The following is a 19,047-nucleotide window of genomic DNA, read 5'->3' as shown; positions in this document are numbered from 1 at the left end:
TCAACATATTCATTTCTGCTAGCTAAGATAACTCTTTAATTTCTATCATGTAATTTGTACAAATTGCGCTTTAATTAATGACGAAAATAGTTTCCTTATTAAATGCACTACTATTACCATTGGGGTTGATAACCAAGTATTCTAGAAGAACCAAATCATCTTTTATTGGATGCTCTTCTTCGTTTCAGACACGAAGCAAAAAGTCACTGAATGTTGGATCTGTTCTTAATTTTATATTTCTTGTCATTTGAATATTTTTCTTTTGAGATCATAAGTATAATTTAGCAACCTAGATTTTACAGTTTCTGTTTTGGTCAATTTTAAAAATATTGATCGACTTGACAGAAGTCACCTCTCAAACTATATTTTTCTACCAAACGGTTCATCGATATCCAATATATCTATAAAACTCTGGGCGATTGTTTCGATCGTTTGGCGCTTAGTCAAAAGCGCTTCATCCCATATTATCAATTTTGTTTTTCTTATAAATTTTGTACTATTCCTCTGCTTTGATATTTTTATGATGGTTATTTCAGATATTTGAAGAGGTATATCAAATCTAAAGTGAGTTGTACGACCTCATAATAAAGTCGTTGCTGGTATACCACTTGTTCTTATCGCTAACAATATCATCTTGATCTGATATTTGCAAGTAATGCATAATATAGAAATATTATTTTGATTCCGCCGGAGACATCTACAAAGGATAATCCCGCTATACCATAGTCAGCTTTTTATAATATAATTTTGAAAGCTTATTCTTATTCAGAATGTAGCTTTGATTGTGCTTCCTCAAACACTTGTATGAACTTCTTAATATGATATTAATCTTTTTTACTTTGTAATCTATTTCTTTTAATCTCTAACACTCTTTTTGTGGAATAAATTTATGTATCCTAAGATATTTTTTTAACTTGAAAAATATGTTTACTCATAAGATGAATTTAAAAAATAATTTAATTGGATTCTCTTGCTAAACAATTAATTGAAAGATTTGATTATTTGATTTTAACATAGAATATAATTTATTTTCTGTTGATTTAGAGTCTTAATATTAGTTCATCTCATGTTTGAATATTTAATTGTAGTTATAATTTTATCCATCATAATTTTTTTTTCAAAGAGTAAAAGATCGTTAAAAGGTTATTTTTATAATCCAACATTTTATTCATGCTTATATATATATATATATATATATATATATATATATATATATATATATATATATATATATAGATTGATAGATAGATAGATAGATAGATAGATATAGATATTTCATTTTTAAGAATAATTTAAATTTTAACCAATTTTCTATTGAGTCTTTTTCTCAAAACTTTTTTACGCCTGCAACTTGCTTTTCAACTTCCAAAACCTACCAGATAAGACCCGTTGATTTGAAACCAACTATATCTTGAGATTTATATGAATAACGCATCATAGAGATTAATCATGCGATGACAATAAAAGTAAAAGATAAACTAAGAAAGAAAAAAGTATAAGAAAATTCAGGGACTTTGACAATAAAAGTAAAAGATAAACTAAGAAAGAAAAAAGTATAAGAAAATTCAGGGACTTTACGCAAAATATATTTTATCAAGCAAAAAAGGAAAAAGAAACACAATAGAGAATAAGTAAGGAAAAAGTTGGTGCCACGCTGAAAGTTGAATTTGAATAATCCTTATTATGATTTGGTACTTATTTGATTCTTTTGTGTTTATTGAATTGTTTGTGAAAAAAATGTGACCTTGGCCAAGGGCGAGATTAAACTTCCCAAACTTGAAAAAATCAGTAAGAACGTATATGTTTGTGAAACCTAATTATTACGTAATTACCGTGATTGCAAATGCTTATTTGCCGGATAATATCTGGAAAACATAAGTGTTTACCCTCGAATCCGGATAACAATTGAATTTATATGGGGTTTTAAGGATACGTGAACTAAAAGATACAAAAGGCTTTTAGGTTGAGGAAAATAAAGATAAAGACTCAACAATTGCTGTTAAAGTAAATAATCGCAGAATATAATATTGCTTAGAACAATTGTTCTTGATCCCCCACAAGAATTTAGAGAGATACCCATTTATACATTCTGATTAAGGGTAAAAATAAGGTAGGTAAATTGATTACATCGTGGATCCCTGTAATTACGCCTTAATGGCCTGAAGTGGTTGAGAAAATCACGTTTGGGCGAGATATCCGGCGACGCTTGGTTATCCGTTACGAGCCCGGCTTCCGACCTTGTGTGTTTCTCCATCCGGTGGTGATTCCTTTCGAGCTCTGTAACGGTCTCGAAATGACTCGACCTCGGTTGTAGACGTGGCCGTCGTTCTACCTTGCATCCAGGTCGGGTTCGATGGCCCCGACTTGCTCCGGACCGGATCCAACCCGGTCGGGCTCAAGCAAAAAAGGGTATCACCCAATACAAGAATACAGCGGGATACATTAAAATACAATGAAAAAAAGGACAGTGAATACAATGAAATACATGGAATACAGAGATACATTGAATAACAATGAAAAAAAAGACAATGAATACAATGAAATACATGAAAATACAGCGTGATACGTTGAAAATGCATTGACATATATTAACAGATAATCAAGTTGCTCAGCCCCAAACTCCGTCGTCTTTGTTCAAGAACAAATCCTAATTTTCGGCGAATCCGCCGTCGAGCAAAAACCCTGAATCTCCGAGAATGCTACTGCGAAAGTGATCTATTCCGAGAGTAAAAATTTTACAATTGGAAGCGAAGCGAAGTGAAGTGAATCTTTGAATAAGAGTAAGATGCAGTAGCATACTTAATCACAATCCAGTTGGAAGCGAAGGGATCAAACACAAAGCAGATTCAGGAAGATGTGTATTTTTCCCAGATATATATTACTCCAATTGTTATCATCCCTTCACTATCGCTATGAAAACACAGAGAAATACGAGAAGAGAAAGAGGCAAAATCACCGTTTATGACTAATGGTAGGTGATGTGGGTGAGCGGGAATTTTGAGATTGAGCATCGTATTTTCAGGGAATGGGGAAAGAGAATGGCATGTATCAAAGTAGAGAGACAAAGAACGTGGAGTGAGATGTTTATGTGAAATACGGTAATTATGTGAGAGAAAAATTTGAAAAAGGAGAGAGAGAAAAAAAAGCGTATTTAGTGGTTTAGGGGTAGGAGGTAACCAAAATTAGATATTTTGTTATAAACATTAAAAGGTAACTATAGAATATAATTTTGTAAAATGGTATTTATTTAAAATAAATAAGGTGTTTACCATTGCTATAGGAGGTAAAAATTCCTATATAAAATGTTGAACAAAATGCAAATTGACAGCTCGGTCGAAACTAATTGCATTTGCTATCTTAAAAAGTGTATAAATATATATAATTTTTGTAATAATACATATATATATATATATATATATATATATATATATATATATATATATATATATATATATATATATATATATATATATATATATNTATATATATATTATTTTTAGGAGCGGCCAATAATATACATTTCTCTAAAAGATTTCTTCTTTTACTTACAACCACACTTGTAAAATGAATTACCCTTCGTCTCGATGATATTTGACTAAGTACATAATTTAACAAAATAAAAAATTGTGACTATAAAAATTTATTTGCAAATATTAATGTAGTATCATTATTTTTTAAACAGAGAATCACAAAAAAAAGGTCATTGAAACAATAAGAGTGTCACGTACAAACGAAGGGATGGTTGTTATTATTATGGTGTAAAAATTGTGTGGGGTAACCATTTTTTAAAGTGGTATTTATTTTTTATCCAGCATTTTCAATGCTTAGCAATAGTAGCCACTAGTCTATTAAAATTAATATGAAAAGACTGTGTTACCCTTTCTGCTATCTCTTTCATGTTAGGGACTGGGTAAGTACGGTATACGTGTGAACTGTGTTTCTCCTGCGTTAGTGGCAACACCTTTGTTAGAGAAATCGATGAAGATGAGTGCAGAGGAGATAGAGAAACTGTTTGATTCCTTCAATTGCTTGAAAACTGGGGCGGCTATAAAAGCTTCTAATGTAGCAGATGCTGTATTATTTTTGGCTTCGGACGACTCACAGTTTCTCCTGTGACAGTGTTTCTAGTGTAGCATATGCAAGTTTGGTCCCCTCTTACGGCAGGTTATGCAAGTTCAAAAGTTAAGGACACTTGGTCCTGAACTTAGAATTACAAGTTCAAAAATTAAGGAGACTTGGTCCTGAATTTAGACTAACAATCTCAAAAAGTTAAGGACGATATGTCCTGAACTTAAAGTTACAAGTTCAAAAGTTAAGGACAATAGGTCCCGAAGTCCTGAACTTAGACTAACAAGCTCAAAAGTTAAGGACAATAGGTCCTGAACTTTGGCTAAGAAGCCCAAAAGTTAAGGACAATAGATCCTGAACTTAGACTAACAAGCTCAAAAGTTAAGGACACTTGGTCCTCAACTTACAGTTACAAGTTCAAAAGTTAAGGACATGTAGTCCTGAAGTTAAGTTCAAAAGTTAAGGACATGTAGTCCTGAACTTAGAGTTCCAAGTTCAAAAGTTAAGGACATGTAGTCCTGAAGTCGTGAAGTTAAGGACATGAGCAGAAGGGTATTTTCGTCCGAGCAGTTAAAGTTTATTAAAGCAGTTGCTAAAGACTAAAAACATTTTAAATATTGGCTTAAAAGTAAATACATGTGTTATTAGTGGCTAATCGTGCACTTCCCTCAATGTATCATATGATATTATATTTTATTGTATTATTTTGATGTACATAATGTTTGGATAGATTATATTATTTTTTATCATTTTATGATGTCGTGCACCAACAATATGAAGAAGAAACTTGTAGTATTATAAGGAAAGAGTAAGGTACGAGGTAGAATTATCATATAAAAAGGTAGTTAAAAGATAAAATACGATTATTAATAAGGAATGACAAGATGAGAGAAAAATAAGGGAACGCGACCACACCAAATCGTTCGTTCCATAAAGTGACAATTTTATCCTTACATAACAATCAAAAGAAATATCGTATTTAATATAACAATACGATACAATACAACATGTAACAACCATCCAAACTAGTTGTAACTTGTAAGTAATAAAATATAACAAAAAAAGAAGAGATAGGGGAAACAACAGAAAAAAGAAAAACTCAAATTCGAGGTAAACATCAACTATGAATAACTTATAGATTTGCTGCACAAATAAGCTTTCCACATTAGACAGTTCAGTTCTCTCTCTGCAGATTCGAGTTGCGCTATTTTCTCCATCCCATTGCTTGACTCTGAAACATTCTATTACAGTTACAGGTAAAAAGCTTCCTCGTTATCCCATAATTTCATCAGATTATATTAAGATCTGTATATGTTCGTCCTGAAAACTATAATTTTACCATGATTTTTTTCCTCCGCTTTATTCTTTTTCGGGTCGACCCGGTTTGTGATCCAAATAAAAATGCTAGATCTATCAAGCTTACGTTTGTATTTTTTTTTTCTTTGATATCTCTGATTTCTCTGTGTTTAATTGGGCTCCATCGATCCATGATTTGGTTTTTCACTCATCTGAATTTTGTCAATTTTAGAGAGAATTCTTGTGTATTTTTGTGTTAATCGAATAATTGGAAGCGAAAAAAATGATATATTTTTCCAACCTGCCTAGCCTTGGTGGGTAGAGTTATGTGGTGTCTGTGCTGGTGGGAGGTAATAGGTACTCAATGGATTAGTTGAGGTGGGCGCAAGCTGGACTGCACAACACTGTCACAAAAAAATAATTTCTTTTTTCCTTATCCCAAAAAAAAAATAGTTTCCCTAATATAGAAAGCTAAGAAAATATTTCCAGGAGGTCCAGTAGTGCGCACTAAAAGATAGTTATAGGAGATCCACAAATTTATATCTGCAAATATATAGATCGTTTTTATTTTTAACATTTGTATTAGATTCAAAAAATTGTTTATGAATGTGTGGATGAGTTAAATATAATTTTATGTTTGTTAGGCGTTGTCCTCCTATATGTTTTTTGAATATCACATCCATTTTTGTGTGTGCTTATATTAGCCTAGATATGGAAGAATCATATGGCCAGCCCTAATCAGTTTGTGATCGATTGAGTTATGATAAACATATGTTGGAGTCTTCTTTAGAACGATGTGATATCTGTTGAGCCCCCGGGGCTTCAATCTAGTGGTAAGAGCACAATGCGTGATATGGAGATTAGGTGCACCGCTCACGTCACAGGTTTGAACCTGCCATAAGGGTAGAGTGGTGGACCGATTATCCACAGGTTTCGAATTATGCGCCATAGCCCTCAGAGATATCTTGGTTTGTAGAAAAAGAAAGTGTGATATCTTTTGTGGACAGCAGTAGGGGTGGGCATCGGTCGGTTTGGTTTGGTTTTGAATATTATCGGTTTTGCCTATCGGTTATCGGTTTACAAATATCATAACCCGATAACCAAACCGATAAGATATTTGTTATCGGTTATCGGTTAATCGGTTATTGATCATTATCGGTTCGGTTATCGGTTTACCCGATAAGATAAAACTAAAATTAAGAGTGCTGATATTCTACTGTCGCGGGTCCTAATTACCCTGGTGATATTTCTCACATCTTAATTGGTAAGACTTGGTTTATTTATATCCAGCAAGGAATACGTGTAGGTAACTGCAGAAACATATTCAAATATAAGTGTAAAACAGAAGCTGTTTACCGTTGAGAACCAAGTGAAGGAGGCGGAAATAGTAACAAGCTAGTGCGATAAACCTGGGAAGCATGATTCATATCATCTGATCTATGACCTAAGCACCAGTTGACTAACTAAAGAATATCTAATGATATTTAATTATCTAACGAAGCAGCATGCCCTTACCAAATCAGTGTCAAAGCACTCCTGAAAAGAATAGCAATAAATTTCAGATTGCAGAGAGCACTTTCAGCACACAAAGCTGAATAATTTCAGTATAATTTCAGCACACAAAGCTGAATAATTTCAGTATAACTCAAGAAAACCTCAGACAAAGCTGCACAAAACAGCTCAATTGCACACAAAGCTGCACAAAACAGCTCAAAATTCCAATCTAACAAAAATAGGAGATAAAAAGATCCCAACTTTCACAATCCAAAAACAGATGGTACACACAGTAATGTCCTAACTCCAAAGTAATAGTTCAAACACATTAATAAAAAGACAAAGTAGTAGCAACCTTAAGATTAACAAGTCCAAAGTCTAAACATAATATTAATAGTATAAATTCAAGTAAACAACACAAGAACTACTTAATCCTCATAGGCTTCACCAAATTGCGCTCCAAACAACGCTCAACATGCCTCATTAAGGACTTAGTACCGGTTTCTCGTACATTGTAACATAAACAAGATGACAATGACTACATCTTACTTTCCACCATCCATCATCACCTTCTTCAATCCTTTCATAGTGACTCCAAACATGTGAGATAGCTTTGAGATCACAAAGTCGAGGCATGGTTACACCTATTAAACATAAAAAGAAAATATATTAAGTCAAGTAATATTTGTAATCATACAATGTGTTTATAAGTTGAATAATTAACTTACCAAAGTTTTAACTTACAACTATCTAAGATTCTACACATCATCATCGCTGGGTTCGTTTCCAAGATTGGCAAAAGTTTTAATTTATTCGTTGTAAGGAAGTCCAAGTATCAGTGGTAAGGCAAACTCTGTGATCTTTAAAAAGCTTCACCAACTTACGTTTTTCATCATTGAAAAGATCAAAACAGTCCCGAGTCACAGTTCTACGTGAAGGAATTCGAAAAAAAGGTTGTGCAACTTTCATAAAATTCATAAAACCTTCCTTTTCAACAAAGCTGAAAGGAAATTCATCAACGATCACCATACGACACAAAGCCTTCCTACATTGTTCTTGATCAAATTTCCAAGGAACAACAGCTACATCACCCTTATTACCCCCCGGAATAGGTTTAAAGCCTATTTTTGATTGACCTTTTGCAACATCTAAAGGCATTTTTGTACAATTGGCCATATGTGTAAGAGTGAATTCGTACCATTATTTTTTGAATCGGCAAAATATTCTCTTTTGCAATGTTTACAAACACCCTTTTGATTTCCTTCCGGATCAATAATTTGGTCAAATGTTCCCATGCAACATACCTCTTTTTTCTTTGTCTCTTTACTTTCGATTGAACTGATTGAGATTGTGATGTCGCATTTGAATTAGAAGCTCCACTTTCACCAATCACCTTATCAATCATGATATTTTCAGCCATGTTTTTGTGTCACTGTGAGTTTGATTTAAAAGAAATTAAGTAGCGAGACAACAAAATCTCAAAATGAAATACATATAACTACAGATTTAGCTTAAAATCTTAAAATGAAACACATATAACTACACTTCCGTGCAGTATCTACTGATACACGCCATGGATCAACACGGCAACAACATATAGCACAAAATCACCTATGTTAACTCAATTACTCAAATTGAATATCAAAAAATTGCTACTCACTAACCAGAAATTTCACATTAGTAGAGAAGACACCAAGACTGGCGGTTAGCAAACAGAAAACAAAAATCAGAAGCAAACAGAAGCAAAAATCTTGAGCAAACAGAACAATTAACAAGAAGCAAACAGAAAAATCTTGAGCCAAAACTTACACGATGCGATTGACGAGTGAGGGAGTGAGCCGTCGTGACTGGCGGAGAACTGGTGAGGCACTGCCGTATGGCGGAGAACTGGTGGTGAGTCTTGCGTCTTGACTCTTGGGCGCTGCGGCGGAAACAAGAATGAGACAGATGAGAGACGACTGAAGAATGAGTGAAGAGGGAATTAGGAAAATAAAACCCTAGTATATACTTAAGGGTAAATTAGTAAATTACTTCATTCTTATTGGGTTATCGGTTTTTACCCAATAACAAAAATACAAACCGAGACCGAACCGATAACCCAATAAAAAAAAAAATTTAACCCGTTACCGAATCGTTAACCCAATAACCCAATACCGATAACCCAACAAAGAATTAACGGTTTGGATTATCGGTTTTACCCGATATATGCCCACCCCTAGACAGCAGTCACTTTATGGAAAGGAATTTTGGGAAAAATCTATATTGTCCTTTATATGGAAGTAGCCTAATAACTTCAGTAGATATATCACAGTTTAAAATATTTCTGGTAGCATTAGACTAGTTTAGGTTAGGGTATGTGATTTTAGTCTTTTCATCTCAATGGATTACCTCTGCTGGAATTCTAAAAAAAATGTTACTCTGCAACGTAAGGACATTGAATCATTCATGGTACAAGTATGTGAATAAAGAAGCCAACTAGAAAATTTGTAGCTGATAATAGGAATCCGGGTTGAGGTAGTCTTTCTAATTTTCACTAGGACAGTGTCACGTTAGGTTAGTGGAGAAGATTTTGATTGACCTTAATTTGGAACCTAGAGTGTTTAACCAATATGCTCGCTATAAAGTTTTGATTTGCGATACGGAAAGCATTGGAAGTTATTCATGCGAATCACTTGTGATGTATGTGAATAGTTTGTATAGTTGCTTGAATTGTGTGTGTGATCCTTTAAACTGACATTTACAAAAATCAACTGACCAATAAATTATAGGAGCTGAGAGACATTGTGTAGCGGAAAAGGGAAGATGCCTGCACAGAAGATTGAAACGGGTCACAATGACATAGTTCATGATGTTTCCATGGACTATTATGGGAAACGTGTGGCCACAGCATCATCTGATATGACCATAAAAATAGTTGGAGTCAGCAACAACTCAACTTCACAGCACCTTGCCACTCTGAGTGGCCATACTGGTCCTGTTTGGCAAGTTGCTTGGGCACACCCTAAATTTGGCTCAATCCTTGCTTCCTGCTCCTATGATGGAAAAGTTGTAATCTGGAAGGAAGGCAATCAAAATGAGTGGACACAAGCTCATGTTTTTAGCGACCATAAATCGTCGGTTAACTCTATTTCATGGGCTCCTCATGAACTTGGGCTATGCTTGGCTTGTGGTTCTTCTGATGGTAGTATCTCAGTTCACACTGCTAGGTCAGATGGTCTTTGGGACACTACAAAAATTGACCAAGCACATCCAGTTGGGGTAACAGCAGTCTCATGGGCGCCATCAATGGCTCCTGGTGCTTTAGTTGGTTCAGGTGTTCTTGAACCTGTTCAGAAGCTGGCATCCGGTGGCTGTGATAACACCGTGAAGGTTTGGAAGTTATATAATGGTGTTTGGAAGATGGACTGCTTCCCTGCACTACAGATGCACACTAACTGGGTGCGGGATGTAGCCTGGGCACCAAACTTGGGACTTCCTAAATCGACAATTGCTAGTGCTTCAGAGGATGGTACAGTTGTCATATGGACTGTGGCGAAGGAGGGAGATCAGTGGGAGGGAAAGGTTCTTAAAGACTTCAAGACTCCTGTTTGGAGGGTTTCATGGTCTCTAACCGGAAACTTGTTGGCAGTGGCGGCTGGGGACAACGATGCTACATTGTGGAAAGAAGCAGTTGATGGGGAGTGGCAACAGTTCACTTCTGTCGACCAATAGAATCCAAGTAAAAAAATTTATTAGCTCAAGCGAGGACTAGCCTTTTGGTTTAAGTTTTACTCTCTTTATTTGGTTTTACTTGATCCTTTTGTTTGTATTTGGTACATGTGATGATCAATCTGCTAAAGCTAAGGGAGTTGCAAAAAGTTAGTTATATACCTTTTTTTTAAGTTTTGGCCAGTGCTGGTATGTCCTATGTTATACTGCTTTCTGAATACACTCCTAGAGTAATTTTTTATTCCTCTGCCCCTTGTTAATTTTATTAGTACGGACTTATAATTTGTACTAATTCAGAATCTAGGTTTTATTTGCTGAATTTTCTTCTGTTGTCGATTGCTTCATGTATCACCAGTCTTTGTATTCCCCATACCCCCCCCCCCCCCCCCCCCCCATGAATTTCAATTTTATTGCACATAAATGACATGATGAATGATGGCACTCTTTGATATTACTGTTTATTTATGAACACCAAAAGTGCTTATATGTCAAAGTAAAAGCATATGCCATAAGTTGGTTACTCTTGGCTTTTCATCTTACGAGTTGACTAATATTCTTACTATTTTATTTCTAATATTTTTTTGGTAATCCTTCAAATACTATTCCAAAACAAAATCCTTAATTCCTCTTCATATCATTTTTTTTCTTCGTCATTTAACATGTTTTTAAATTATAATCTAAATGATTTTGAGGACGTTTTAATCATTTTAACGGAAACAATGTTTGTTAGATTTTTATTTAGTCGAACGCATTATTAACATTCATTGTAAAAAACTTGTAAGAAGTAACACGTGTGCTCACAACATTGTATCTTCTCTCTTCTACAACACTTGCAGACGCGTTTACCACAGAATCATGTCTCCAACTTTTACAGTTCAGTTATGGGTCCCATAGAGCTGATACTTACCTGCATTTTGTATTTGTATCAAATTAAGCAATTTAATTTTAACAATAAAAAGTTAATCCGAGAATTATATCATTTTGACTATGGATAAGTGACAATTATGTGTATGAAAGGTATATGTCTTGGATTTATTGAATTAGTGTATAGTGGAGGAGATAGAATTTTAAATTCAAAAGATAAAAAAGGTAAACATGTGAAGAGCTAAATGGATTTAACATCTAATATATATATTATACATTAAAGAATTTCATCCCCTTAATTTCGGCCCGAGTATTAACACCAGTAGTGAATAAATAAGTTATTTACCCACTGAGAGATTCATTTCTATATGATAATTTGGTTATATTCTTCAAGCTTCTTATGGAAGTGTCAAGGATTATATTAAGACACGTGATCAATAAGTTAGCATATTTTATGGAATTTTACGTAGCAAGAATTATAAAGAAACACGGAACTCGCACATGAAAATTTGGTACATAACCTTAGTCATGTGGACGGTCGAGGAATATTGTCGTTGATAAATTATCCACTCCAACCTATTAAACTTTGCCATTTATAAAGTTGTCCCTTTTGGAAATTGCAGTAGTAGTTTGATGAATTTGGTATCATTTTAAGAACCCAAAAAAGGAATTTTCTCAAAAGTTGAATTTACTAGAATATTAGTTGTTTCATATAATTAGACAAAAAAAGTTCTTGCAATATCCATTCTTATCTTATCAGTTTTAATTTTGATAAAATTCCAATTTGTTGTGCTTTGAGAATTGAAAGAAGAAAATGGGAGCATGTGGATCAAAAACTAGAAGGTGCATAGGAATGAATGATCTTCAAGAAGGGAGGAACACTCTATCTCACAAGCTCAACAAGATCGAACCATCTGCTTCTAAGAATATTTCTTGCTCCAACACTGCATCCAAAGGTATAATTCTTAGCTGATTTCTCTTCCTATCTGTCTAAGCTTTAGGGGCACAGTTATTTCGTACTGGTTGTCTAAATTTCGGTGACAGAGTTATCTGATACTAGGTATCTAACTGGTGCGAGGTAGCAAGTACCATCAACGAGTGTGGTGGGATGGATGAATTCCCTCCACATTTCTCGGGTTTAAAACCTGAGAATGGAGAAACTCTTGGTAGGAAGCACTTTTCCCCTTTAGTGGGCCCCTATGTTGCGAATTTGAATTAGTCAGAATATTTATACCCAAAAAAGGTAGCAACTTCCCAGTAGTAGTCGAGGCGGCTCAAGTTGGACTGACAAACTATTTTAAGAAAGGGAAACGATTAGCTGATTTCCTTCTCAAGCCATCATCTATATTGATTGTGATTCTGTTCTTGCACTAAAGCATTGTCTTTTTTTTTTTTCTTAGCTTAAAGATGAGTTAATAACAATATAGGATTCGTTTTGATCATGAAACATTTTGACTACTATGTTGAATTCTGCTTCTATTTGTTGACTACATGTTTGATTTCTTACTTTTTGCTTTTAGTATATACTTAACTATTGAAATATCTTGACTGTTTTGGTAAAATTATGAAGCTAGAACATAGACAAAAGCACGGTGTTCTTTTCATACTTTTGGATATAGCTTCCCCTCGGCAAATTTTGTAGGACTCGCTAGATTGGAATGTGACTCGAAGTGTTTTATTTGGCCTAAACAGGAAATGGAGAATTTGACCCTGAGGTGATGATTGAATCGGAAAGTAGCAATGATTTTCATAGCGTGCAAGATGGTAATACATCTGAGTAAATAAACATTCATAGTCGTTGTTTTAATGTCTTCCGTGAATTTGACACGCATGATGTCTCCTCGTGTAATCAGAGGCCGACCCAGGAGTTGAAGGCCACGGGTGCACTTTTGGATTCAACCAAAATCTGCTTTGTATATAGGGTGCCTACTACTAATATATCACTATTTTCTAAGGACATATACATGTATACATGGAATTTTTGCCCAATTTTACGGGTGCTGGTTACCCCTCTCTGTATAGCATAGGTCAACCTCTGCTCGTGTTACATCCCTCGTCAATTCTTTCCTTGTAAAAACATAGAAATTGATGGGCAGGATATAAGTGATCAATGTTTTCTGTAACTTCAAAATTTGCAGTATTTTCACAGAGTGGCAGTGGATCTTTTTCAACTGTGATTTCTCCAAGGTTTTATGATACTGTTTGTTGCAACAGTAATGCTGCTTTTGAGTCTGCAGCAAAACATGAACAATCATTTGCAAGTGTGGAACCAAATATTGTCAGAGAAGTTTCTGTAAAAAGAAAATCTTCTAAGGATACTCAGCTGCAATTGAACAATCCTCAAAATGAAATGACGGTTTCACGCCCTATTGTCAAAGTGTATAGCAGAAACATGGATAAAAATGCTGAAGGAGTTCAGCTCGAAAAGAGAAAATCTGCAATCCCAAGCTCACCAGGCACCAGAAGGAAATCATCTCTAACCAAAATATTATCTTTTAAACGGAGAGAAGCCTATTCAAATTCTGCATCGTGTAAGTGTTTTTACCTTATATTTTTTGTTAATACCGGCCCTAGCCTGTAATTGATTACTTTTCTTTGAATATACGGCATTGAAGCTGAAGTTGCTTTGTGAATAATTTCAAGAAGGAAATTTTATCTTGAATTTTATGCTAAAGTATATTAAGCCAGTTGATGTCAATATTACATTACGGATGCAATTAAATGGCTAAAAAAGTTTGGATAAATGGTAAAGTAGATAGCATGCTCGTATGTCATCTTGAATAGATCGATACTTAGTAATCTGCAGATAACAGTTGTTTCCTTCCTAAGCATATGTAATTCATAGGCTGCACTTGACACATATTGACTATTTTTATCGTCTGAGTACAATGTGAACATCAGGAGTTTTTGATGTTAAAACACTCACTTGCTTTATTATTAAAATTTCTGCTTTTCCATCTTCAGTGTCGTCAAAGGCCTCTCTGCGAAGACCAGTCGCTGGTTCTCAAGTTCCATGCAGCCCGCGGTCGGCTAAACTGTCCAACTCTTGGTCATCAATTGAGCCAAATACTTTTAAAGTTCGTGGTAAAAGATACATTAGGTAAGATAATACCACTATTTGATGAACCAGATTTGTTACCTGAGTTTTTATAACACATAGTCAACTCTACTGTATTTTTAACTCTAATCAAATTCCTTTGGTTACTTCTGTTCAATTAAATATCAAGTTTAACCCCTCTAAATTGTTTGGCAGGGACAAGAAGAAAGAGTTTGCTCCAAACCATGCTGCATTTTATCCTTTTGGGGTAGATGTATTCTTATCACCACGAAAAATTGATAACATTGCACGTTTTGTGGAACTTCCAGCCGTTGATTCATCTGGAGTAGTTCCTCCAATCCTTGTAGTTAAATCTTCAGGTGTGTCCTTAGTTCTCTTAACACTTTATATATATCATTATTCTTTTGTTGAACAACTTGTCAAACAATGTCCATTCCAGTGGCGTATGCGGACATCTACACAAGCGGAGTAGGTCTATAATTACAATTCGAAACTTGTAAAGTCAGTTTAGGTCCGAAACTGTGTTGATATACACTTAGTATTTTCAAGTGATTGAGTTGGTAAACAGATCATTCAGCAAACTGCCTCATACATTTTGTCAAGATGCAGATTATTGACTATTTTCTCATTTTAGTTCTTTTGGCACTAAATGATTGATTGTTTTATCATCTCAGATACCATTGTACCCTCCGACAATCTTCCAAAATGAACACAATGGGAAGGGATGAGTTTTGTTTTCTACTTCAAGCTCTCAGAAAATTACTCAAATGAACTTCCAGTCCATTTTCAAGAGAATATCCAGGTACGGTCGTGCATCTCGCTTAAAAAATATACCTGCTCCTGTAGTCAGAAATATTTGTTGTTAGTGTGCACTTAATGATTTTGGCCACTCTAAATAAATTCCCGACTAACTATTCTTTTGCTTGCTATCCGCGTGACAGAGGTTAATTCATGGTGAAATAGAGAAGATCAGAGGTTTTCCTGTAGATAAAAATGTACCCTTCAGTGACAGATTGAAATTCTTGGCGCGAGTTGTAAACATAGAGGATCTTCAGTTAAGTGCAGCTGAGCAGAAGCTCATGAACGCTTACAATGAAAAGCCTGTGCTCTCACGTCCTCAACACGAATTTTATTTGGTAAAATTAATCTAAGAAACTTTTTTGTGTAGAGCACTTGTTTTCTTCCGTTTTTGTTATCTCCAAGCTCTCTGGATATATATGAAATATCTTAACTTTATCTTACGTTATACTCTAGGTCCATTCATACTCCTGCCTTTAACAAATAGTAAGTCTCATATTTGCTCTTGAACCAAACAGAGCTCCAATCTGAAGTATAGCGGAGGGTAATTTTATATCATAGTCAAGACTAGAGAGGTTAATTTGGATATTTTTCCCAAAATATGTTGACACGTGGAAATCACCAAGTCCATATTGGAGCTCCGTCAAGGACAAGGGCAAATATGCAACAATTTTGTATAGAAGATGAGACCTTTTCCCTTTATTTTTTGGGGATTGAGCATATATCCTTGACGTTCCTACTGAAATCTTTTGTCGTGTTGACTTGCAGGGAAAAAACTATTTTGAGATTGATTTTGACATTCATAGATTCAGTTATATTGCCAGAAAAGGATTGGAATCATTTAAAGACAGATTAAAGAACTTTGTCCTTGATTTTGGTCTAACAATTCAGGTAGGTGTTAGCAATCCCGAGGATGATTGAAGTTGCTCACAAAGACTTAAAATCTAATATGCCTTGTAAATTTGGTGCAGGGAAACAAGACAGAGGACTTGCCAGAAAATATGTTATGCTGTATTAGATTGAAAGAGATCGACTACACCAATTATCAACAGCTAGGCTTCTGAATTAAGTACACGGCTCGACATGGTGAACCTATATGACAGGTCGAAAAAACTACTCATTTACTCTATAGGAACTTAGACTCTCTCTCTCCTTATGTGTGACTTAATTACAAAATAAGATCATAGTATGCTTTTACGGGTGATCTCTCTCGCTTTCTTAAGGAATTTCTAGTCATATAGATGACTATGGTTTCACTCATGAGTTTAAATCTTTTCTTCAGTTCGCTTAGCAGGGCATTTCATTCTTGAAATGACTAAATGTAGAACCTTTACTTTGTCTATAATAAAAAAGAAATAAAAATCTCTTATGCATGGTTACTATTAGAAGTTAGAACATAAGCTGAGGAACTCGAAACAGGCTCCTAGCAATAGGGGAAAAAGGAATTGGCAAAGCAAAGAGTCCTCTTAACATTTATTCCAACTCGCGAAATTGTAACACCATCTATATCTAGAGTCAATAATCAAGATATACATCTAGAAGTGAAGGAAAATCCATTAGCATTTGCTTGTCGCGAGCCAAGATAGTGTCCACGAATGAATCAACAGCAGAGGAACAAGTGGCTTCTTCAACTGATTGCTTTTCCTCAACTTCAATCACTTCTCCACAAGTAGGATTGTCCTTGTGAACTGAATTTGACAGATCCTTTGACAAATATATCCCAGCTTGGAGTTGGTATTCCTGTTTTTTCTCTGTATCTGTGGATGTACACAGATCTCCAAGTACAAACTCGTTCCAAGTAGATGTTGACGAAGAACATGCCGTGGTATGAACCTGATAGGATTAATTTTACGTATGGTCACTCAACTTTCTCTACTGTAACAGTTAAGTACCACTATAATAGTAATGTCGCCAAAGTATTTTTGTCATATTAAAGTAATTGATTTTAACCCACTATCCATAAAGATACTAAACTTTATCCACTATAACGACAAAACATACCCATCAAGGCGACTTTACTATTATTGTGGGCAAAGTTTTGTAGATTTACTGTTATAGTGTATAAAGATTAATTACTTCAATGTGGATTTACTGTTATAGAGTGTTTTCTCAATGATCATACGTGAAATTAACTCGAACCTGAGATTGCACGGAAGCGTAAGAAGACGATGAGCTGAATACTGTTGGGTCAAAAGAAGTTGCTGATGAAATCAAGGGGGAGACTTCACTAAAACTGTATTTTTGAGTGGAGTAGTTTTCTTGTAACTGATCATTCATAATCTTGTGAACAAATTTATCATGTGGAGTTCCACTTGAGAATGGAAATTGCCGTGATATTTCAGTAGTATTGTTGGGCAAACAGATATGATTTCTTGCATTTTGAATTGGGAGGCCACTGATTTTTCCATACTCAGCAAAGACTTGAGCAAATGGTTTATGTGTTACAGGATCAATTCCCATGTTCACAAGCTTTTTCTTCAATTTTGTGTTCCAGTAATTTTTGACATCATTATCTGTTCTCCCAGGTAATTGCTTTGCTATTAAAGACCACCTGATAAATACAAACCACAAGTTGTTAACGAGAAATATTTTTCGGAAAATATTTTTAGACGTTTGGTTGTTAGAAAATATATTTTACACCAAAAGAGGGAAAATGACTTCCCACAGTTTTGTGTGGAAGACATTTTCCTTAATATTATCTAAACTCTTAACTTCCTATCATTGCTTTAACCAATACTTAAGACACTATTATCAATCTTTAACACTCAAACTTCCATTAAAACCACTCTCCAGTTTGCTAATAATATTATCAATCTTTAATAATATTGTTTTTTGGGAAAATATTTCTTTCTCATCAAACACTTGAAAATATTTTCCATAAATTAAGTCCTTTTTGGAAAATATTTTCTGTAAAAAGTTAACTTTTGTCATACCAAACTATTTACTTGCGAACCAAGGAAGATTAGGATTTTTTTTAAAAAAAAACTAACCTGCTACCAATGGTTTTGTGAAGCTCAAGAATGCACTCTTCTTCTTGAGGTGTGAAGTTGTCATGCTTAAGATCAGGACGTAGATAATTGGTCCATCTGAGCCTACAGCTTTTTCCACACCTATTGAGACCTTCAAATTCATCCAATAAATTTTGTATCTATTATCATTTTTGAGTAGATATATATGATCAACAAATAGAGACGGATTCAGAATATAAATATGGAGTGTCCAAGTATGAATTCGAAATTTAGTATTTTGTTGAAATTTTCGTTATATTCACATACATATTTATATATTTCCGTAAAAAAAAATACTGAATTCAATAGAACTCGTTAGAACTATATATAGTGCATCCGCCTCGACAAATGGAATATTGATCAAACCTGCTTTCTGAGGGACCAAAGTCCAGTTGCCAATTCCATGAGTGGCTACATAAGCAAGAATTTTTGCATCTTCCTCAGCAGTCCAAGGGCCTCTTTTCACATTTGCTTTATCACAACAAGGAGGCCTTCCCATTATCAGAAGATAAACAAAGTCAAGATTTGCAAGTACCAAAGAGAGACAAAGAAGAAGAATAATAACAATAATAATAGAGAGATTTGATATAATGGTAATGCAATTTCCATTAGCACTGAAAGCACGTTTGGAGAGGGGGGAGAGTATTAAACTAAAAAAGGGCATGAAATGCATGTAATTTTTGGCTCCCTTTTAGCAACATTTGCATGATTCTTCTCAAGAAAACTTTTTGACGTGACTTCCAAAATAATGCA

At 34.6% G+C, this 19,047-nt stretch overlaps 2 protein-coding genes and 1 pseudogene across 2 annotated transcripts; 2 read left to right on the top strand and 1 right to left on the bottom strand.

Annotated features, from left to right (window-relative positions):
* The first annotated feature begins 5,130 nt into the window (after nt 1–5,130).
* LOC109215971 (protein transport protein SEC13 homolog B-like) lies at nt 5,131–10,888 on the top strand. Its single transcript, XM_019380097.1, has 2 exons — nt 5,131–5,324; nt 9,627–10,888. Exon 2 carries the CDS (start codon nt 9,661–9,663, stop codon nt 10,567–10,569), a length of 909 nt encoding a protein of 302 aa, XP_019235642.1. The 5' UTR covers nt 5,131–5,324; nt 9,627–9,660; the 3' UTR covers nt 10,570–10,888.
* Nucleotides 10,889–11,980: 1,092 nt separating this feature from the next.
* Nucleotides 11,981–16,542, top strand: LOC109215970 (annotated as a pseudogene).
* A 147-nt stretch (nt 16,543–16,689) lies between these two features.
* Nucleotides 16,690–18,793, bottom strand: LOC109215968 (transcription factor MYB35-like). The gene is made up of 4 exons (XM_019380096.1): nt 18,661–18,793; nt 18,277–18,406; nt 17,426–17,837; nt 16,690–17,119 (listed from the first exon to the last, which is right to left on the bottom strand). The coding sequence occupies exons 1-4, from the start codon at nt 18,791–18,793 to the stop codon at nt 16,802–16,804; spliced, it is 993 nt and encodes a 330-aa protein (XP_019235641.1). The 3' UTR covers nt 16,690–16,801.
* Nucleotides 18,794–19,047: the final 254 nt, after the last annotated feature.

Source organism: Nicotiana attenuata, unplaced genomic scaffold, assembly GCF_001879085.1.
Source record: "Nicotiana attenuata strain UT unplaced genomic scaffold, NIATTr2, whole genome shotgun sequence".
Taxonomy (NCBI): domain Eukaryota; kingdom Viridiplantae; phylum Streptophyta; class Magnoliopsida; order Solanales; family Solanaceae; genus Nicotiana; species Nicotiana attenuata.
The sequence above is the reverse complement of the archived record's forward strand: the minus strand, read 5'-3'. Positions and strand labels throughout refer to the sequence as shown.